Source organism: Salminus brasiliensis, chromosome 16 (assembly GCF_030463535.1).
Source record: "Salminus brasiliensis chromosome 16, fSalBra1.hap2, whole genome shotgun sequence".
Classification (NCBI taxonomy): Eukaryota; Metazoa; Chordata; class Actinopteri; order Characiformes; family Bryconidae; genus Salminus; species Salminus brasiliensis.
The window spans coordinates 30,868,538-30,891,090 of record NC_132893.1 but is presented as its reverse complement, the minus strand read 5'-3'; the positions used below and the strand labels follow the sequence as shown (position 1 = coordinate 30,891,090).

Here is a 22,553-nt window from a genome sequence, read left to right as displayed (position 1 = left end):
TGTTGTGCTATTATGCCGTTGAATAGTTAGCTTACAACACTTGGCCTACTGTTGTGCTATTGGACAGCTGGCTCATAGCAGTTAGCCTATTTTTATGCTATTAAACAGTTAGCTTACATCACTTAGCCTACTTCTATGCTATTGAACAGTTAGCTTACATCACTTAGTTTACGTCTACTCTATTAGTTAGCTTACATCACTTAGCCTACTTCTACTCTATTAAACAGTTAGCTTACATCACTTAGTTTACTTCTATGCTACTAAACAGTTAGCTTACAGCACTTAGCTTACTTCTGTTTTATTGAACAGTTAGCTTACAGCACTTAGCCTACTTCTATGCTATTGAACAGTTAGCTTACAGCACTTAGCTTACTTCTATGCTATTGAACAGTTAGCTTACAGCACTTAGCTTACTGTTGTGCTACTAAACAGCTGGCTCATAGCAGTTAGACTATGCTATTGAAAATGATATTGAACTTTTATGGTGTTTGTTTCTGTAGCACGTAGCAGGTTTTCCAAAAAGTTAAACACACCCGTAAGTCTAGCATACGAACAGCACATACCGCAACATAAAAGCTACGGCTAATGAGAAATATCAGCGGGGAACAAGAGCTAAAAACCAGAGATGATGTCAGGTCTACTTTGTGTGGTTAAATAGGCAGGAAGCGGAACTTACAGCAGGCTTATCACAGCTGGGTGTCCGCAGGCTGTGCCATCCTTTGATAAAGGGTATATCATTTAGCCTACAGATCATAATAAATAGAAGTTAAGCACAGTTATGCATAATTAAAGGCTAATTAAATAATTAAAAAGCGAATTCCGCGGTTGCGCACGCAAAGGAGCTAAATAGGATTTATCTAGCCTACATACATAATCATGCATGTAATTTCAGACATGTGTCAGAATGATTTGCATAATTTAACCACACATAAATCAGAATACATCGACGGCCAGAGCGGCGGCGTACAGCAGAGCTGTAGCTGGCTAACTGCTAACTTTCTCCCTGTCTTTCTCTCTTCGGTTGAGGCTCGTCTTCGTGCCTCTTTCGCTTTGTCTCACGAGGGCGAGTCTGTCCCTCCCTCCTGACATTCTGCTGTCTGTTGTCACATTCACTCGTCCACTCATCCCTTCATCTCCCCAGGAGAGACGGGAGCTTGTAGAATGATGCATATTCTCCTTCTGGACACACAAACCTACTCTGACTCTATCTGAACCTTTCTCTTCTGTCTCTCACGCTCTCGCGCTCTCTCACATTCTCGCTCTTCTCTTTCTCTCTCTGTCTCTTTCTTTCTATCTTTCCCTCTGTTTCTCCTCTTCTCTCTCTCTTTCTCTCTATCTAGCTCTCTTACTTTCTGCCTCTCTCAGTAATCTCTCGCGCTTTCTTTCTCCCCACTTTCTCTCGCTCTCTCTTTTTCTACCCCTCTCTTCTACTTTCTGTTTTTTTTTTCACTTTGACCCTCACATTCTCGCTCTGTCATTCTCTCAATCTCTTTTTACTCTCGCGCAGCCCTTGTTTTTCTCTCGTGTGCTGTGCGTCTATTACACTCGCTCTCCTCCTCTTTCTCTCCTTTCTCGTTTTCTTTCTCTCATTTGACCTTTTTCTTCTTTGCTCTCCCTCTCTTGTCTGCTGTTCTCTCTCTTCTCGCACCTCTCTCATCTTTCTCACCTCTCTCACTTCCTCCCCCTCCACTGCTTTTTCTCATTCTCCTCCTCCTCTTTCCCTTTCTTCTCGTTTGTCTTTCCTCATTCTCCCTCTCTCTCTTACTGTCCTTCTGTCCCTGCTGTCTCTGTCTCTCTTCTCTCGCTTTCTCTTTCTTACTCCTCTCTCTTTTCACTTCTCTCTTATCTGTCACTCTCAATATTTCGTCTCTATTTCTCTCAGACTTTTCTCTCTATTTTCTTTGTATCTGCCGTTCTCTCTCCCCTCTCTCTCCTTGTCTTTCTCTCAGTCTTTCTCTCTCTCTCTCTCTCTCTCTCTCTCTCTCTCTCTCTCTCTCTCTTTCTTTCCTCTTTCTCCTCTCTCTTTCTCCCAGTTTCTCTCTCTCTCTCTCTCTCTCTCTCTTTCCTCTTTCTCCTCTCTCTTTCTCTCAGTCTTTCTCTCTCTCTCTCTCTCTCTCTCTCTCTCTCTCTCTCTCTCTCTCTATTTCTCTTAATCTCTCTTAATTCCACTCAGTCGACTTTGCTTTAGAAAAAAGGGCTTTTTGAGTATTGTCTGTTTGTTTGGGATGTCTGTTTGTTTTCTCCTCTCTCTTTCTCTCAGTCTTTCTCTCTCTCTCTCCCTCCCTCTCTCTCTCTCTCTCACTCTCTCTCTCTCTTTCCTCTTTCCTCTCTTTTTTTTCTCAGTTTTTCTTTCAGTCTTCCTCTTTCTCTCTCTCTCTCAGTCTTTCTCTCTCTCTCTCTCTCTCTCTCTCTCTCTCTCTCTCTCTCTCTCTATTTCTCTTAATCTCTCTTAATTCCACTTAGTCGACTTTGCTTTTTAAGTTTTGTCTGTTTGTTTGGGATGTTTAGAGTCTGTGACTGGACTCCGCGTTTGAGGGAGCGTACAGACAGTCGTTGTGGCTCTGATGGCCAAACGTAATGAATTTGAGGAGTCCAGAGTCAGTATGAAGATGTAATATGCATGAGTTTTTTTCGTCAACAGTCAAATCTCATTTCCGCTCAAGGCCGTGCGGTTCTATATTGTAGATAAATGAGAAGTTAAAATGATGTGGTGGAGAGAAACGGACATTACTGCTGTTACAGTAGATTCACCAGGCCTCAATTAACTCCCACTGGGTTCAGCTGGAACAATTTGAACTCTGCAGGAATAAAATGAACTCATGTTCATGTTCGTTTAGCACTGATGATTATGCAGTGACCTCATTCAGCTTAAGCTGACCTTTCAGAGGAAAACAAAGAAGTGCAAAAATAACTACAGCGAGTGATAAAACGAGAGGAAGCTAATGAACTGAACACCTTATTTAGATGTAACTACTGGAAATACTGATCTACTAATCTAGCAGGTTATTGGTGTTTAAACAATGCTTGTTAGTGTGTGGGGGGGAAGAGGAGGAGGAGGGTTTGAGCAAGTTCTGTGAACTCAAGCAACATTTTGATGTTATATAAAAGCTGAAGGTCACACCTCTGACTCATGAGGGTTATTTAAGACCAATCAGACATCAAACCGAGAAGAACACAGTGTGAGAAACTTCAGCTCCTATGCTGACAGATTCTGGGGGGACCAAGGTTCTGCAGTTCTACAAGCTACTCAGAACTTCAGCAGTACTTTTGTACTTCATTTGTCTGATCACTTCCTGTGTGTGTGTAGTGGTACACACTCTGGACTGATATCTGTGGTTGTTGGTGTGTAATAACTGGTTTATAGTAGGTTCTCCAGTTCTCCCGCTGGTAAAACAGAGCATTTTAGTGATAGTTTTATGAAAGGGTCAGATATTATGGTCTGTTTTTATGTTGCTCTGTAAAATAGCTCCACACTGCAGAACCTCAACTCTTTTATTTATATTCTGAGAATGTCCGCACTGCTGCTGCCGGCTAGGCTATAATGACCGTTGATGGCGTCTTGAGGACACCAGATGGCGCTCTTAACACCGTGGTTCAAACAAAGACTCGGAACAGGATCAGGATTAAAATAGCCAACACCTGATCCATTAAAATATGCCTGGATCGGATCGAGACATCCTTATTTCACAGCCTATATATCTATATTTACATGGCATTTTACTGTATATACATATACTGTACATCTATACCTTTTGCACAGTACTATAACTTTTTTTTTTGATCTGAAAATCAATAGAATTTATTGGAAAAAGGGTTTCATTAAAATTCGATCAATATTTCTGAAGTGTGACATTGGCTGCTAAAAGCAGTGGAAAGGGAGGTGGATACAAACTGCAGCAGACTGGAGCTGACTGTGGTGAAAATACAATCTCTCACTGTAGTCATGTGGAACTGGATATTATCTTGTCTGTCTACACACACACACACACACACACATATCCATCCTACTCTGGCATGCTGAACTGTGCTTACCTCAGATGCTGTAGAGTTGCTATGGGTAACGCAGTATTTGCTGGCAGCCACAAATAGCCGGATTATGCATGAGATACAGAGAAAGCAAAGCTGTGTTTCATGGTCTTACCTAAAACTGCTCTTACTGGCTGTGGTGTATGACTAAGTAATGAGGCAGAACTTTATAGGCGTGTTGTTCTCCGTATGCAATGTGTAAGCAGGTAGTCAGGCCTTTTCTGAGGCCATATGGTTATGCAAGCAATTATTCATCCCTTTCCGCCGTCCTTCAGAACTGAATGCGTCTGCTGCAGATGAACGCAGTGACATGTGGGTCTTTGTAGACACTCGGAAGACCCCTTAAGTGTAAATGCAATCAGTGTACGTCCATTTGAATACTGAACATTTTTACACACACACACACACACACACACACACACACACACACACAGTCTTCAAAACCAGTATGGTTGCTGATGAGTATCTAAGATTATTCTAATATGCTCATGCTGTGCTGGGCACCTTCACAACTTTCATATTATTAGTAGGCCAGTCATCATGTTTCAGACTTCAGATATTATTGTTTATGTATTAATACATATTTACAAATATATGCAAATATAATACAAATATATTTGTAAGATATAAAATACATATATATATATATATATATATCTTTTATATCTTTTTTAAGACCACATTTCAGTCTTTCTTCTCTCTCTCTCTCCTCTCTTATCTCTTCTCTGTCTCTCTCCTCTCTCTCTCTTTCTCTCTCTCCTCTCTCTCCTCTCTAATTCTCTCAGTCTTTCTCTCTCTCACTCTCTTTCTCTCTCCTCTCTTTCTCTCTCTCTCTCTCTTCTCTATCTTTATCAAAAATATCAGATATTATTGTTTATGTATTAATACATATTCATGATCTTTTATAAGACCATTATTGGCCAACAGAAAGCATTTGAATATAATTCTATGATATTTAAATACTTTTGGCCAATAGAAAGTATTATTTCAATGTGATAAAGGTAGTTGTTTTCTATATTGTGTCCAAATTTCATGGTGAATGGACCAGTATGCTTTAAAATAATTTAGAATAAAGAAATATACATTGATTTCCATTGAAAATTCTATTAAAACATATGAGATTTTGTTTCAACACTGTGTAATATTGAGTACCCCCCCCCCCCCCCAAAGCCTACCACAACAGATCTAATTATTCAAGCCATGGGCTCCACAAGACCTCTGAAGGTGTCCTGTGTGGTATCTGACACCAAGACGTTAGCAGCAGATATTTTATGTCCTGTGGGTTGTGAGGTGAGGCCTCCATGGGTCACATCTTCGGTGCCAAATTGGTTTTATATGGTTGGCATTAGGTAACCATGACCTGGTTTACCAGTTATCCTTCTTGGAGCACTTTTGGTGGGTACTGAGTTCTTCATACCCCACAAGAAAACCCCCACAAGACCTGCCTGATGTTTTGGAGATGTTCTGACCTAGTCGTCTAGACGTCACAGTTTGGCTCTTCTTCAGAATTTTAGGCTTGCCCATTTTTCCTGCTTTTAACACATCACCTTCAATAACTGACTGTTCACTTGCTGGCTAGTATGACGATCCCACCCCTTGACAGATGCCACTGTAGATTTTTATTCCTTTTTTAATTTACCACTTCACTTGTCAGTGGTGCTAATGTTATGGCTAAACGCTGTGTATATGTATATCCGATTTGCTTGTATAACTGCTGTTGTCACAAAGCAGCTTTACAGGAATCCAGTAATGGGACAATACAACAGGGTCAGGAAAAGAGCTGGAGGACGAAACCTTGGGAGGAACTAAGACTCACATGGGGGACCCATTAGAGCTGGGCAATATGCCAACATTTTATCGAATTGCGAGACATTTTTTTATCGTGATACACAATATGTTTGACTAAGCATATCGAGGATATTGTCAGTGCTCAATAAACACTGATCAACTGCAGGTATAATTACAAACAGTGTAATTAGACTGGTTTAATTAGATGAAGAGCAGCAGATGTTGAGTATAAATCACTGTAGTCAGTACAGAAGAGTCTCTGAATAGTAGTTTAATAGTAGTTTAGTAGAAGCTGTCGATACTGGTGTATTTAGTGTATGATCACATGTATCGTGATGAATATCATGAAAAATGTCTTTAAATATGGTGATATAGTATTTCTACCATGTCACCCTAGGGCCACCCTACCACTGCATGAGACTGTTCTTCTGCTCAGGTGTGCTGATCTATTCATAGTAGAGATGGTAAGAATAACAGAAGTAATGATGATGGTTGTAATAATAATAGCAGCGAATGTAAAATTTAACAAAGTCGGTAGGCTTTTGTGGAGAAAGACCCAGATCTTTTCACACTGAGATGAACTGCTATATCTTACTCATGGACTTTGTGCTGAGTGTCTTCTGTACTAAAGCTGCTGCCCTCTGGTTCTCCTACTGAAGGACACAGGCTTAGTCATGTGGAGAATAGCCTGGCTGAATATAGTACATCATCCGCCATTAGCAAAGTCAATTAAAAGAACAAGTAAGCAAACATCTCAAATAATAACACTGAAGCCTTGTCCTCATTAATACAGGCCCATTTGAAAGGCTGGTTTCGTGTCAGAGTTTCTGGCCCACATTCCCATTTTTAACACATTTTCCATGACTGATCTACCACAGCAGAGGTCTACCACAGCAGAGGTCTACCACAGCAGAGGTCTCCCACAGTAGAGGTCTAACACAGTAGAGGTCTACCACAGCGGAGGTCTACCACAGCGGAGGTCTAACACAGCGGAGGTCTACCACAGTGAAGGTCTACCACAGTGAAGGTCTACCACAGTGGAGGTTTACCACAGTAGAGGTCTAACATAGTAGAGGTCTACCACAGCAGAGGTCTAACACAGCGGAGGTCTACCACAGTGAAGGTCTACCACAGTGAAGGTCTACCACAGCAGAGGTCTACCACAGTGAAGGTCTACCACAGTGGAGGTTTACCACAGTAGAGGTCTAACATAGTAGAGGTCTACCACAGCGGAGGTCTAACACAGCGGAGGTCTACCACAGTGAAGGTCTACCACAGTAGAGGTCTACCACAGCAGAGGTCTACCACAGTAGAGATCTACCACAGCAGAGGTCTACCACAGTAGAGATCTACCACAGCAGATGTCTACCACAGTAGAGGTCTACCACAGCAGATGTCTACCACAGCAGATGTCTACCACAGTAGAGGTCTACCACAGTGTAGGTCTAACATAGTAGAGGTCTACCACAGCAGAGGTCTACCACAGTGAAGGTCTACCACAGCAGAGGTCTAACACAGTAGAGGTCTACCACAGCAGAGGTCTACCACAGCAGATGTCTCCCACAGTAGAGGTCTACCACAGCAGAGGTCTACCACAGTAGAGGTCTAACACAGCAGAGGTCTACCACAGCAGAGGTCTAACACAGCAGACATCTTCCACAGTAGAGGTCTAACACAGTATAGGTCTACCATAGCAGAGGTCTAACACAGTAGAGGTCTAACACAGCAGACATCTTCCACAGTAGAGGTCTAACACAGTAGAGGTCTACCACAGCAGAGGTCTACCACAGTAGAGGTCTAACACAGCAGAGGTCTACCACAGCAGAGGTCTAACACAGCAGACATCTTCCACAGTAGAGGTCTAACACAGTAGAGGTCTACCATAGCAGAGGTCTAACACAGTGGAGGTCTACCACAGTAGAGGTCTACCATAGCAGAGGTCTACCACCGTAGAGGTCTACCATAGCAGAGGTCTAAGTTTTTTTATATAGCAATTATGAAAATCTATTTTTATGAAAAAATATTTTTTGTATAAAATATATTATATATATATATATATATATATATATATATATATATATATATATATATATTGCTTACAAATTAATATGCTTTTTTTTGGGGGGGAGGGTTAGTTTATAAAATATTTAAATATATATGATCATTTATATTATTTATTTTGGCTAGTTTATGATATTGGCAAAAATATAATATATATATAATAAATAATATATTTAAATATATTTACATTCCAGTATTATTTATTATTTGTTTGCATAATACATAAAGTTTTCTTATATGGGAATGATGGAATTATGGTTTTTGTGTTTGCTTACACATTGATATGCTTTGTTTGGGTAATTTATGATGTTGGCACAAATATATCTGTAAATATGTCTGTAGGAAAAATATGTATATACCATAGTAACTATGGGTTTATTTTCTGTATAATACATAAAATCCATTTATATGGAATTTATAATATTCTATCATTTATACATTATAATATATACATTTCTATAATTTTTCTTTATATAGAAATGATCAAAGTTAAGCACACAGTAATTTTCAGTTTTTCATACAAATGACTTTGTTTGAGGTTGGGGGTGGGAAGTTGCTTTAGGCTGCCATATATGCAAAAGCTGTCCAACCCCCTACCCACCCCCACCCCCAATCTATCCTACAACACAAGAGCAGTACTCTGTTGCACTTCTGGTGATGGAAAATGCCATTTCTGTGCATTCTCAAATCCATTCACATTAGTGTGGACAAGGCCTAACTCTCTGTATACAAAAGCCTGGAAGACAGCGGCTGAATAAGCGAGCCATTATTGAGAGCTATGAGCTCTGCGATCAAATAGCCAAATTTCTTTCCACACTGCCACATCAGCAGTCATCGTGAATGAACTTTGCTACAAAGCTGAATTTAATCCATGTAATACAGGCTCACTGGAAAGGACCTTGATGTTGAATCACAGTGGGACTGTAAGGGCATATATTTCAACTGCCTCAGTGTGTTATTAATATTAACCTGAGTCAACGGTAGGAAGTCGAATGTAAATGCTGCGTTTGCTGGTGTTGTATTATGCATCACGTCTACATTTTATGATATCTATAACTGTCACGCACAAAGGAAGGACAGACTCTGCCCACAGATGTGTTCTATCATAGCAGCTGTTGTGAGGCTGGATCAGGTTTACAGGATATTGGGCAAAATCACCAAATGTGAAATTTTTGTTGTGTGCAATTCGTATTAGACTAGCTATGAAAGACTGGGAGCATGTGGGTATATCAGTTATTATAATAAATTTGATCTAAACCACAACTTAATCGAAACTACACCTGCCCAGTTAATAGGTTTTACCCACAGGATGGACATGTCAGTGTATGGAAATGCTATGTCTGTTAAAGACCCCATATCCCACACCTGCCTTATATTTGACTTTTTCCTTTAGGTCAACTTTTTACGATTAGTTTCTATGTGTCCACTTTCCAGACTTCATTCCTTATTATTTAACAGCCTGTTTTGTTGTTTTTAACAGAAAGGTCTAGACATAAGACTATACATCTAAAAAGGGTGTCCAAAAAATCAAATCAAATCAAATTTTATTTGTCACATACATAGTCATACACAGTATAACTTGCAGTGAAATGCTTTTTATGACAGTCTGCTATACAATAAAAATCTACATTTAAACTTAACTAAACCTTAACTTAATGAAGTAAAGTGCAAAAGTGCAAAAGAAAAATAAAATAAAAATGAAGAAAATAAAAATAGAATAAGTTACATTTAAGTTAAAGAATAAAATATAAAAATATGAAAATATAGAAATATAAGCAAAAAAAAATACAGAATACAAATATACAAATATATATACAGAGATGAAATAGTGCGTGTCTGTGTGTGTGTGTGTATATATATATATATATATATATATATATATATATATATATATATATATACATATGTACATATTTATCTGTATGTGAGTGTTTGTGTGAGTTAAAAAGAAATATTTTCATTATTGTCCGTAGTGTGTTTTCCATGAGCCATGGTTGTGTATTGTAGTGAGTGAGGGTCCAGTTTGTGTATGTAGATATGTCCAGTTGTGGAACCAGATTCTATGAACAGATGAAACCAAAAGTGACCTGAGTATGAAGAATCATTTGTCAAACATGGTGGCGGTGGTTCAAATACACTGTGGATTTAAACGTCCTGTTATGTGTATCTATAAGGAACAGCAATAGTAATGTTCCCATATCAAATTCAGCCATGTTTAACCATGTCTAACAATCTAAAAGTAGATAAACATTATTGTTAGATCAATTAATACAAGTGTAATCAATATTTAGTTTCATTAAAATTGTCATCCCTTACAGATCATGGTTTACTAATGACAAATGGCCTCAGTTTTGGTCCAAATTTGAACCGAAAAATCATTAAAAGGAATGTTTTCTCCATAAATTCATAAATTCTCATTCCCTAAGGGTTATGGTTTACCTTTCACAAAAAAGGCCAAAGTTTTGGTCTAAATGTCATATTTTACCCATTGAAGCTTATATAAGCTGATATATATATCAACATACATAATATTAACACATTCAATTAATCATTTTTCAAAAATTATTACAATATTTTCCCTGTATTTTTAAACTTCAGCTTGACCTGCAACACAACTGGAGGGTTAAGTGTATAATGAAAAATGAACAGAAAAAAATAAGATAATATTCTTCTTCTGAAGTTTTTTTTTTCTTTTCAAAAATTGCACTTAAGAACAGTGAGCTTTATTCACCAACCGTTCCTTAAAATTTTTTTCCTAAATCCTAAACATTTATGGAGCTTTCTCAAAATTCTGATATTCACCAAGTTTTCTTACTGGGATTTGTTCAGTTTAGGGGGACAATGGCGTTCATCACTATAAGAGCAGAGCTGTGAAGAATTCTGTGCTTTAAACTACTCCATGAATCTGACCTAGACTTTTTGTTAGGACTTAAAAATATTTAGGAAGGTGCTGGAGAATGAGGCCCAGTCTCATGAACTTTAAGATTCTTCGTACGTTTTCTCTCAGGAAAGCTTTTGTGAATTTGGCCCCAGGTTCTTTTGGCCCTGTAAAACTGTAAAACTCAGAGTCAGCCACATGGAGCACATCCCTCACAGCTCATGTCTGAGAGTGGTACACTATCAGTCATTTGGAAAGGCAGGTATTTCCTCAAAGCCTTGGTATGCTATTAATGTTAATCCGAGTGACTCAGGTAAATGCTGTGCATCACGTCTGTATTCTACGAAATCAATAACCATCAGAAAGATGCAGGGCATGTAGGGATGGAGGTTATTCCAGCTTCACTCATCATCGCACAAGAGTTACGGCCGGTGAGAATCGGCGTTGCTAACGGAGACACAGATGACTCGCATTGTGGCTTTTGCCCAGCCGTGTTGCTGTCGGCTGTCAGGCTGTATTACTGCACCTTCTCCGCACACAACAGCCAGAGATGGCCTTGTTTGTGTTCTCTGCCATGTTTCACTGAGACGTGTGTCTTCACCCAGCACATCGGGGAGATGTGTATGGTTGATTGTGTGTATATATATGTGTGTGTGTGTGTGTGTGTGTGTGAGAATGTCTCGTCTCAGGAGTCACTGTTCTGTCTGTAAACATGCTTGTCTTTGGCCGACAGTGTTTCTCCACTGTTGTTTAACAAGGCTACTGTAGTCAGGAATTGTGTGTGTGTGTGTGTGTGTAGATATGTGTGTGTGTGTGATAAATAATTGAAGCTACATGTTGAGCTACAGCAACACATTCCTCACACAGGGATCTAATTAAGTTCTCCATGCAGGGAGGTGGGAGAGGCACGCTGCATCTGCCGGCCTCATTGTAATAAATGACCTGTTTGGGTTCATCGAGCTATGAATGTGTGAGAGCGTGTGTGTTCTTGTACTACTATCTTTGTGAGAACCAACTGTCCTCTCAATGATAGGACAACCTCAAATATTAGGCGAAGTGAGGACGTCCTGAAGTGGCTCTTTTCAACACGAATGCAGTGTTAAGTGTTAAGATTGGGGTTAGTTGGGTTAGGGTTAAAGTAAAGGTTAAGGTGAATGTAGCACTGCTCAGATACAATAATAAAATAATCAACAGTGGTTCTCACTGCATATAGTAACACTAATGTGTGTGTGCACATTAAGAACATAACGAACGCCCTATCTTTAAATGGTACCCATTAGAAACCCATTCATCTCTATAGCCACAAGTGGTGAAAAGGAACATTTGTAAAAATAGAGAACACCGGCTAAAAGCAGTGTAACATGGTTGGCTATGATGTCATTTTGTAGGGATTATAAATGATTATAAAATGTCTAGTTTGATTATTTAGCTTCTTACTTTTGTGGAGAGAGAAATATTTCCATGCAAAATCTAAACAATAATAACCGTAGATGTTTATAAATGAATATTAATGAACAGAGTGAAGCATGAAAAGCTCCTTCAGAGGTCTGTTCATATTAAACAGTCCCGTTTTGCCTGGAAGTGAGCCCTAATGACTTACCATGAGAGGAATGTAAATGCTGGAGTCTGGAGAGAGGTGTATTGTGCATGTGCATTTTTAATTTTCCTTTTCCGCCGCTCTCAAATCTGCACGATTAATAAATCCAAGAGGAACTGCCAGATCTTTTTTCCATGTTAGGTCCAACCTTATTTACAGGGACACTGACCAAACTGGTTGTTATTAGAATTGAGTTAATGTAACAGGGTTGTTTGAATGGAGTAAATGTAACAGGGTTGTTTAAATGGAGTAAATGTAACAGGGTTATATGAATGGAGTAAATGTAACAGGGTTGTTTGAATGGAGTAAATGTAACAGGGTTGTTTGAATGGAGTAAATGTAACAGGTTTTTTTGAATGAGGTAAATGTAACAGGGTTGTTTGAATGGGGTAAATGTAACAGGGTTGTTTGAATGGGGTAAATGTAACAGTGTTGTTTGAATGAGGTAGATGTAACAGGGTTTTTTGAATGGAGTAAATGTAACAGGGTTTTTTGAATGGAGTAAATGTAACAGGGTTGTTGTCTGAACGGGGTAAATGTAACAGGGTTGCTTGAATGGAATATATACTGCTGGTTTGTTGTCTATATGGGGTAAATACAGCTTTAGGCTTGTTCTCAACTCAAGCGGAGGATTGTTTAGCAGGCCCTTCCCGTCCATGCACAGTAGATCTTCTCAGGATCTAATAAAACCCAACAGTCCTGTTTCATTTCCAACCTAGAACTATTGATTACATTTGGGCCCCGAACGAATCAGATTAGATTGCCTTAATTCGATTCCTCTGGGCAGGTACAAGTTACCCGCGGACAGCGATGCTGATTGGCGCAGACAGATGCCCCTCACGAACAGCCACAGGCCCTTCCAAAACAAAAGAGGACAAAGGAGGGAGGGGCAACAATAAAGAGGAAGACACTCACGCACAAAAGTCTCATTTGTAAAAGACAAACCAGACTATCATGCATAAGTGTGCCTTCGCCATTTATTGTAGACCCTTGTGTCAGATATGGAAGTCTCACATTGGTGATGTTTAAAGGATATTAGCAATATGCTTTCATGTGTTATATCACCTCAGTCTTCTTTAATAGAATAATAAGAATAGCCCATTTGTCTTGATCAGAGACATTCAGTTATACTCCTAAGATCAGACAAAACTAGGACGCACGTCCTGCGGTTTAAGCACACTTCAGGCTAAATTCAGTTGGTATTACAGTAGACAACATTTGAGACGATGATGAAATGAAAGAGCTTTGTTGCTCTGTAAGATTACATTTACCCAAGCAGCTTCAGATACGTTTTGTATTACACTTACTATCTAAAGAAATCTACAAATCACCCATTTTTAAGAATGCACATAGTGAGCACAATAATACGGGTAAGTTATTCAGTGTGTGTCTTTAAAAAAAGACTTTTTTCAATATAAAAAACGATATATGTCCAAATGTTTGTGGACACCCCATCTAACGAATGCAGTCAGCTACTTAAGGCTGCACCCATTGCTGACACAGACTGCAAATGCACACACACACACAGCTTGTCTAGTCCCTGTGTTGAAGTACTACCAACAGAGTACTTAGCTCTCTGGGGCAGATAAACTCTAACTTATTGGCACCATGCTGCCTAATGCCAGGCGTGGGCAAGGGGGGTATATAGCCCCTCAGTATTGAGCTGTGGAGCAGTGGAAGAACTGTGTTCAGTGGAATTATGGATGATGCTCCATCCAGTACTTTTGGATGAGTTGGGGAGTTGGTTTGGGAAGAGGTGGTGGGGTGGTGATCATCCAACATCCTGACCTCACTAATGCTCTTTGTTGCTGAATGCAATCAAATCCTCACAGCAATGCTCCTTCAAAATCTAGCAGGAAGCCTTCTTCTCTGGACAGTAGAGACAGTTACTCCAACAAAAGCAGGACAAACTCTTCTTTAATACCCTTGATTTCAGAAGAAACAGTGAACAAGCAGGTGTCCCAATACTTTCTATCCATGTAGTGTATATATACATAGAGCCATTGTCCTTTGTCTGGTTAGGTGGTGTCAGAGAACCCCCTATCAGTACTATATAGAACCCTTTTGCCCTTAAAATCTCAGCCCTTAGCTTTCAATCATAGTCAGGGCTGCAGAACTAAGTGTTATTCTTCTGAAGTTTTGGTTATTCATGTGTTCCCCATTAAGCAATGCAATAATAACCTAGCTAAGAGCTTCTAAGAGTTCTTGTCCAGCAGATGTTTACAATGGTTCTCGTTTCTAAAGGAGTGGATTCCTCTTTTTTTCATTGAGGGTTTGTTCTGCTGATGTTTGGTTGGAACCTATTGGAACTCTTTGCACTATCATTATTATTACCACCATTAACCATCATTACTTTCATTATTCTGAATAATGGAATATGATGATATCTGCACACCTGAGCAGAAGAACAGTCTCATGTGGTGGCACGGTGACTTTTTATTATAAAATTAGTTAATAAGTAGTAAGTAGTTCCAACCAGAGGTTTCTTCCTCCAGCTCTGAGGAAGGTTTTTTATTCCTTGCCACTGTCACCTTTGGTTTTCTCACCAGGCGTTTTAGGTTTTTATGTTTTGTTGACCTCTTGTCCTCTTACTGGTTCCTGTAAAGCTGCTTTGTGACAACAGCAATTGTAAAAAGCACTGTACAAATACATTTGATTTGATTTGATTTGATTTAATGTGTACATCAGCATGTTCAGAAGTACTTCAGGCCTGAAAGCACCCTGACTGGGGTGTTAATGTTGGGAAACCATAGCCATTAGTATGCATGTGCAGAGCAGCTTTGTCTAGGGTTTTCCAGGAATGGTGGAAAAACACAAGCAGACCAGCCTATCAGAGGAAAATCCATCATCAGAAAACAGGAACAGCCAGACAGGGGCGTAGAAGCTGTTTGAAAGGCAGAGGAACAGAAAGCCACAACAGAATGCTAATATTAGTCTCAGAAAGAAAAGGACAGTAAATGTGTACTGGAGCATTAACCAGCGTACACCAGGGCGCCACTGTGATAAACTTCAGTGACAAGAGCGTCAGTGATTACCACAACACCACACCACCTTCATAGCCTTCTAGCCCATGCGTGGCATTAGGCATGATGCCAATAGGTTCATGCACAACAGCTTTTTTCCCAGATCTGTAGTGCTCCTAAACCACAATGGACGCCTCATACTAAAATCTATAACCCTAACTGAGCTTCTAAATATCTCTGAACCAAACTGGACTTCACTGCCACACAGTACTGATCCATAACATGCATAACATTTGCATTATGATTATTAGCACAGCTGTACCGATGTTCACTTTCTGAAAATGTTTATATCATTATATTTGTACATAATAGGTTTTTTTACAGCTATTTATTACTTTTAGTACTAAACTTAACTAAACTAACTTAACTTAACTTTACTAAACTTATTATTCTTATTTGATTTATTGTTTAGTGTATTTTTATCTTAGTGTAATACTTGTTACCAGTCTGTTCTTTAGACCACACCAAGTAAAATTCCTTATATATAATTATATATAACAATAAAAACATTCTGATTCTGATTCTTACTCTGATTCTGATGATGTTTATCTGCTTCAGAGAGTACTTTTCTACAGGGATTAATCAAGCAACATGTGTCAGCAAGGGGTAGCGACTTAAACTTGCTGAGTGCATTCATTAGAGGGGGCGTCCACAAACATTTGGAGATATTGTGTATTTGAAGAACCATTTTACCAGACATGGTTCCATGGATTCCTCCTTGCACTCTTCCCATGAAAATGCGCTTGGTCTCTTTACTGATGGCAGATGCAACGACTTTGAAAACAACTACAGCAAGAGCTACCTGTAGGTCCCGTGATGACATATTAGGACTGTTGGAGACTTCTTTACTCGTCTTGTGGTCTTCACTTTACTCATCTTACGGCTGAACTTGCTAGGACGGTCTGACCTGGCCATGGTGGCAATGATTTAGCGGACAGTGGAACGGCTGAGTTCTGATTGTTCTGAGATCTTTTTAACCCACTTTCCCAGACTCACCTGCATCTACAATCTTCTTTCTGAAGGCCTGTTTGGAGAGCTCTTTGGATCTGGCCATGGTTATAACATTACCTTTACCAATCAAGAGCAAACCAGACTGAATATCTGCGTTGAGGTTTAAATAAGACAGGCTCCTCCAGGATCCTCTCTAACCATGTTCTAATCGTCTGCAGCTGCTGTTCTGCACCTGATTCAGAAACTTTAGAAAGTTTAAGTAGTAATATCAATAAATGATGTTTAAAGACATTTCTTCAGTTTTCATGTCACATGACTGTATGTTCCTGTATCTGTATCTCTATGCCACCTCAGTGGACACGTGCAGTAGTTGGAAAATTGCACTCAGGAATGAGGGCAAAAACAAGGCAATGTGCAGAAGCAGCTTAGAACATCTCATAAACACACAGCACTTTACAACACACCAAGAATGGAGCAGTATATGTCTGAACTAACAAGTTCCTGTACTGTGGTTACTGTCTTCTGCTTCTTTCCCCTCTGAAGGAATCAGACTTGGTCGTACGGATAACATCATATAGGAGCTGAGAAGTGCTCATAAACACAAGAGAGACATCATAAAGCACTGAGGCAAAGTGAGTTTGTATCTGAGCTAACAAGTCCCCGAGCAGGAGCAGAGCAGTCAGCAGAGGAGCAGTCAGTGTGAAGTCTCCTAGGGCGCTGACACATGCACACTTTCTACAGCCTTTCACACGGCAAAATGCCATCTTCAGCAACAATTCTGCAACTCTAGCCTATTGTGTCCATCCTGTGGGTCGCTAGCAATCCTCAACCATATTTCACCACCCTCTACCTCATCCATTTTCTTCATTGTGGAAGGGTCGTTCAACCTTTACAAAAGTAGAGTGATTAAATAACTACTATATTTTAGGCAGAGAAACTTGAAGGGCCTGAAGCCCCTCCTTCCTAATCTAACGTCCTATAAATTCCATCCCTGCCTTGTTCACGTGTCTGCGACAAGGACATGTGACTGGCTTCCATACCATAAAGCAGAAGCCACCCGAACTGCAGCCCAGTTCTCCACCCTCTCTTACAGTCTTCCCAAATCATCAGGAGCCATAAAGACATGGCCCGAAGTAGCAGCCTAAAGAATGGAGGGCAACCTAACCTAGTTAGGAAACTGCTATAGCAGTCTGAAAGCAGTCAGTATACATGCATACTGATACTGGATCAAACAGCTGGAAAGCACAGGGGATTTTAAGCTGCAGGGACACTATGGCAGCTAGAAAAATGGTGCTGGTTCATTTGCTGGTTGCCAGATTCATAATTTGTCTGCCAAATTGGGCCAGTAATAGGGGTGTAAAGAAATATCGGTATATTAAAGTATCACAATTAAAACGCTGTCGGAGCTGGGAATGACGTCATACGTGAGTTGACCGAGTTCTGATAATTGAACACTATTTCTAAACAAGTTAGATAAAGACTTCAGAGTTCACCACGACTGGTTTGACAACAAACTGGTGTTTTATGGTGAATCTAACCTAAATATGTCCCAATTTTTATGTCCCAGGTTTGGGACAATGCTGTTAGCACTAGCACTTGATAACAGCACATTATTACACAGGACCTGGCGCATCCAAACAGCAGGGAAACACGTCCACAGATAGACGTTGGACAGTACTGAGTTTACAACTGATTTAATGAGGCGCAAATAGGTAGAAGTGCTGATAAACCGTGTAATACTGCTGCTTTTACTACTGTTGTTGTGCAGTGCCGCCAACTTCAACTCAGGGTTGCTGAGGCTCTCCCGACACTCCAAATAGGAAATCCAAGTTGTGAGGGTCTGTTTCTAGTTGAAATTTCCTATTGGAAAAAATCTGGCATCCAAGCTCAAACAGAATGCAGCATTTTAATCTGCACTGGTACATTACTCAAAAAATACTCTACTGATATACTGTATTTGGGGTTACGGTGCTTGCATGGTCACAAATAAGGCTTATGACATACTAAGGTGTATTATTCAGCAACTACAGGGACTTCTGTACAAATTGTTGGGTCTATACTTATTGGTAATAGAGGTTATATACTATATAATAACACTTTCAGCCCACCAGCGGGTATGATATTTCCATAACATAATATTTCTTATTAATGTAATGGTGTAGGTCTGCACTATCCCAGCAAAAAAAAATCTCAGCCCATACAAATGTAGTCATCCATGTACCTGCCCCCTCTTATTATTATTGTTATATATGTGTATTATTATATGTATTTATACATGTATACATATATAATAGAATATATAATATATATAATAGATATATAATAGAATATTTTTCCTTTCATTTTCTGATATAAAAATACATATTTTATTTAATTTTTTTGTAGCTATTTTCTGTTGCATTGTTATACTTAATAAATTATTATACACAAATAAATTGTCGGAAAGTCTCAGCCAATCACATTTGTTCAAAAGCTATTCATTGTATAATATGGTACTTTTAAAGGGTACAAACACCCTTTAAAACACTATTTCTAACAGAATTATGCAAAAAATTCTAGCTCTTTCTACCTGCTTGGACACGCTTACACGCTTTTCTTGATTTCTGAGAGACATAGAACTGTCCTGAAATTAAAAGAAGCATGTGGACTGAGGCGGTACAGTGATATTACAGTGATTTCACATAAATATGACTCTGGTTATACAGTGTTACACAGTTCTCATGAGCACTCTCCTGCCAACCCTCTCCGAAGTAACATGCAGTGCAGTCAGCAGCATGCCGAGCCTGGAGTGGGAATGATAGTGATGCTATGCTCCCTGTTACAGTCAGTGGAGCATCCCTATGAAAGCCAGAATGCTACATGACGTTGTACATAGAGCTGGACAATATGACAATATTTTATTGTATCATGATAAATTTAGTTATGGTGATAACAATAAGCTTTTCTAAGAATATCAAGGATACTGTTAGTGCAGGTTTCATTACAAACAGTGTAATTATACTGGTTTAATCAGATAAATCTGTCGCTACTGTTTGATGTGATGATTGTATTTGATTGATGTTTGTAGTCTGTGATTTACATGTATCGTGATAAATATTGTGTAGCGCAAAAGTCTAAAAGTTATTAAATATTGTGATATAGTATTTGCCTCATTGTGATGTAGTATTTGTGATATAGTATTGAGCTGATCTAAAGTGGAGCGTATCTTGGCCTTGGGGCAGCCTGCCTCTGTCTAGGTTGAAGGTTACACCTGCCCAGTGTGAGCAAGGCACCACTAATTCATCCATCTGTTCCACTGTAACCACTTATCTTCTGTTTTTATGGCTTTATCTGCTCGAACCCGTATCACTCCATCACTCCACCATCCACCACACTGTGCCTTGACCTCTTTTTGCCCTCTGTTTAATCTGCCGCCTCTGTTCGTTATCAGTCTTCTCAGTCACAGCAAAACCTTCTATCTGACACCGGCTTTCTGGCCCTCTGGCATCATGGTTTCTTTATTCTACCTTCCTCTCTCTCTCTCTCTCTCTCTCTCTCTCTCATTTGTTCTGCCCATTTCACTCCATCATTTCTCTAAATGTGACCATTTTGGCCATATTCAGGTCATAGATGCGGCCGATGTTAGGCAGGATAAAACAGCCGTAGCTTATTCTTTTGACGCGTTTGATTGAAGTCAGCAGGGTTCAACAGCTTGCTGAAGGTTTAGTGGTGGCAGGGAAGGTTACTTGTGATCTCATCAGCTCCTTTTCTTTCTTCTTTCCTCTCTCATCCCTCTCGCTCAGCTCAGCACTGTCTTGACTTGATTCTTCGTTATTCTTTACTATTTGTAATGTACAGCAATCTTTAGCAGTAACTTTAGCACCACCTGCCTAATATTGAGTAGGTCACCCTTGTCTGATCCTTTATGTCCTTTAGTGAGCCTTAGGTGCTCATACCCTGACGTCGCTTCACTGGTTGTCCTTCTTTGGAGCACTTTCGGTTGGTTCTGACCACTGCATGCCAGTAAAATCCCAATCAAGTTTTGAGGATGTTCTGACCCAGTGGTCTAGCCATCACTAAGTCAAGGGGTGGAATTTACATATTAGGCAGCATTTAGGGAAGTGAACAGTCAATTCAGAGCCACTTTGACTAGAATCAAATTATAATGGCTAGACAACTGGGTCAGAACATCTCCAAAACTTTAGGCAGTTCTTGTGGGATTTTACTGGCATGCAGTGTCTTGTGTTTTGTTTTGTTTTTTGGTGTGCTATGGTCAGTACCGACCAAGAGTCCTACCAAAAGAAGGATAACCGGTAAACGAGCCACAGGGTCACTGAAGGTCGTCTGGTCCGATCCCACAGAAGACCTTATTAAGAACAAACTGAAAAAAAAAAAACATAAAAGAGTTAATGTGTCTTGTAGAATCAATACCTTGACAGGTCAGAACGGGTCAGTTTTGGCAGCTCAAGGGGGACCTACACGATATTAGGCAGGTGGTGTTAATGTTATGACTGATCAGTGTATAATGATTCTGTTCTGTAGTTACATTACTAATAAAGTAAATTACGTTTACATTCAGTTGGGAAAATGTTAAGGATGATGTTCTTATACTCTCTCTCTCTCTCTCTCTCTCTCGCTCAGGGTGTTGATGGAGAGCTTTTCGAATGACAGCCGGGACAGTGGTAATCACAGGCGGGATTCTAGCTACAGTAATCTTACTGTGCATCATTGCTGTGCTGTGCTACTGTAGGCTGCAGGTAAGTTCCCAATAATAAGATAAACCCAGTAAACATAAAAAGATGTGTATAGTTATGTGTTTTAAATGCATAAAGTGTTTCCACATAACTTTAAAAAATAATAATAAAAAAACAATACAAAACAAACTATATATATATATATATATATTCATTATTTTTCAATAATGAAAATTATTGCTGGCACAATTGTGTGTGTTGTCATATACTTGGTGGTTGCTATATTTTAGGTGGTTGCTAGGGTGGTGTCTTTTTAACCAGCTGTTATGGTAGTTCGGTTATTAATGAGTTGCTGTGGTGTAGGCAGATGGCTGCTTTATTTTAGAGGGTTGCTACGGTGTTTCTAACCATGCAACATCCTGTCCTCACTAATGCTCTTGTCGCAGGATGCAATCAGATCCTCACTGCAATGCTTAGATTTTTTTTTTATTTCGATCCTTGATTTTGGATGGTGTCCCAATACTTTTGTCCACACAGAGTATGTATATATAATGTATGCTTTGAATTGACCTATGCATACATGGACATGCACATTTTTTGGCTCTCTCCTGCTCTCGCTCTTTCTTCTCTCTCTCTTGCCATTGCCCCATTGAAGCTGCATGTAAAACCATCTTCACCTTGTTGTGGTGAAAGTGTAAAGCCGTGTTTTAGGGCGCTTCTTCCTTCCAGCTGGGCATATAAGTGCCCTTCTCTCTCTCATCCCACGGTAGCGTCTTTACTTTTCACCACTTGCCGTCTTAAGGAAGTGGCTAGCTGTCACAAACATTTACAGTATCTCTTGTGGCCTCCATAATCGAGCAGTCAGCTCACGTTTGCGCTCTCCAACGGCGACACCGTATCCCTGCTGTGATCATGCTGATAGAACACGGCATGTTCTCCTGTATTGGTGAATCTGAACCATCAGGATGCACGAGAGCGAAGCAGACATGCATGTTTGTAGGTCACAGACAAGGCAGCATTTAACTAATAAGATATCTAAGATGTAATTCAGTTGATGCACATAGGACCCAAGCACTAATGCTCAATAATCACGTAATTAGATCGACCTACAGGTCCCATCCCTTTCAGACATGCTTTCATCCTTTTTTTCTTCCCGGCCTTGTCCCCGATTCCATGGACTTTATTAGTTTGACCTAGTTTAATGTGTGCCACACTGGCAGGCCTTTGCCCTATGACACAGACATAAAGTTGGTGTGACATCTTTTTTATCATTAGCACCCCGAAACAGTACCTGTTTCTAGACCAGTGGACTTAAATTAGGGCGAACCAACCAACACAATGACAGCCCTCATTATTCACTACAAATGAGGACTTGCTCTTATCTTACTTTTTCCCATAGACTTGCCCTGTTCTCATTAAAAGTCCTTTAATCCACTCACCCTGTATTAAAAGTAGACGTGCTGCTGCTGGTGGAGCAGTAAGAAAGTGCTACAGTGTGCTATGGAGCTAAAACTGTAGCTACATTACTTACATCACTGATATATACTGTGTGTACA

The 22,553-nt window shown here is 39.7% G+C and overlaps 1 protein-coding gene across 1 annotated transcript in view; it reads left to right on the top strand.

Annotated features, from left to right (window-relative positions):
* The window catches only part of fam163ba (family with sequence similarity 163 member B, genome duplicate a), a 35,981-nt gene that overhangs the window by 10,412 nt on the left and 3,016 nt on the right, over positions 1-22,553 (top strand). Inside the window, exon 2 of the mRNA XM_072658544.1 lies at positions 20,945-21,060. Coding sequence (XP_072514645.1) covers positions 20,968-21,060 — 93 coding nt within the window. The 5' untranslated portion in view covers positions 20,945-20,967. The remainder of the gene's footprint in view (positions 1-20,944; positions 21,061-22,553) is intronic.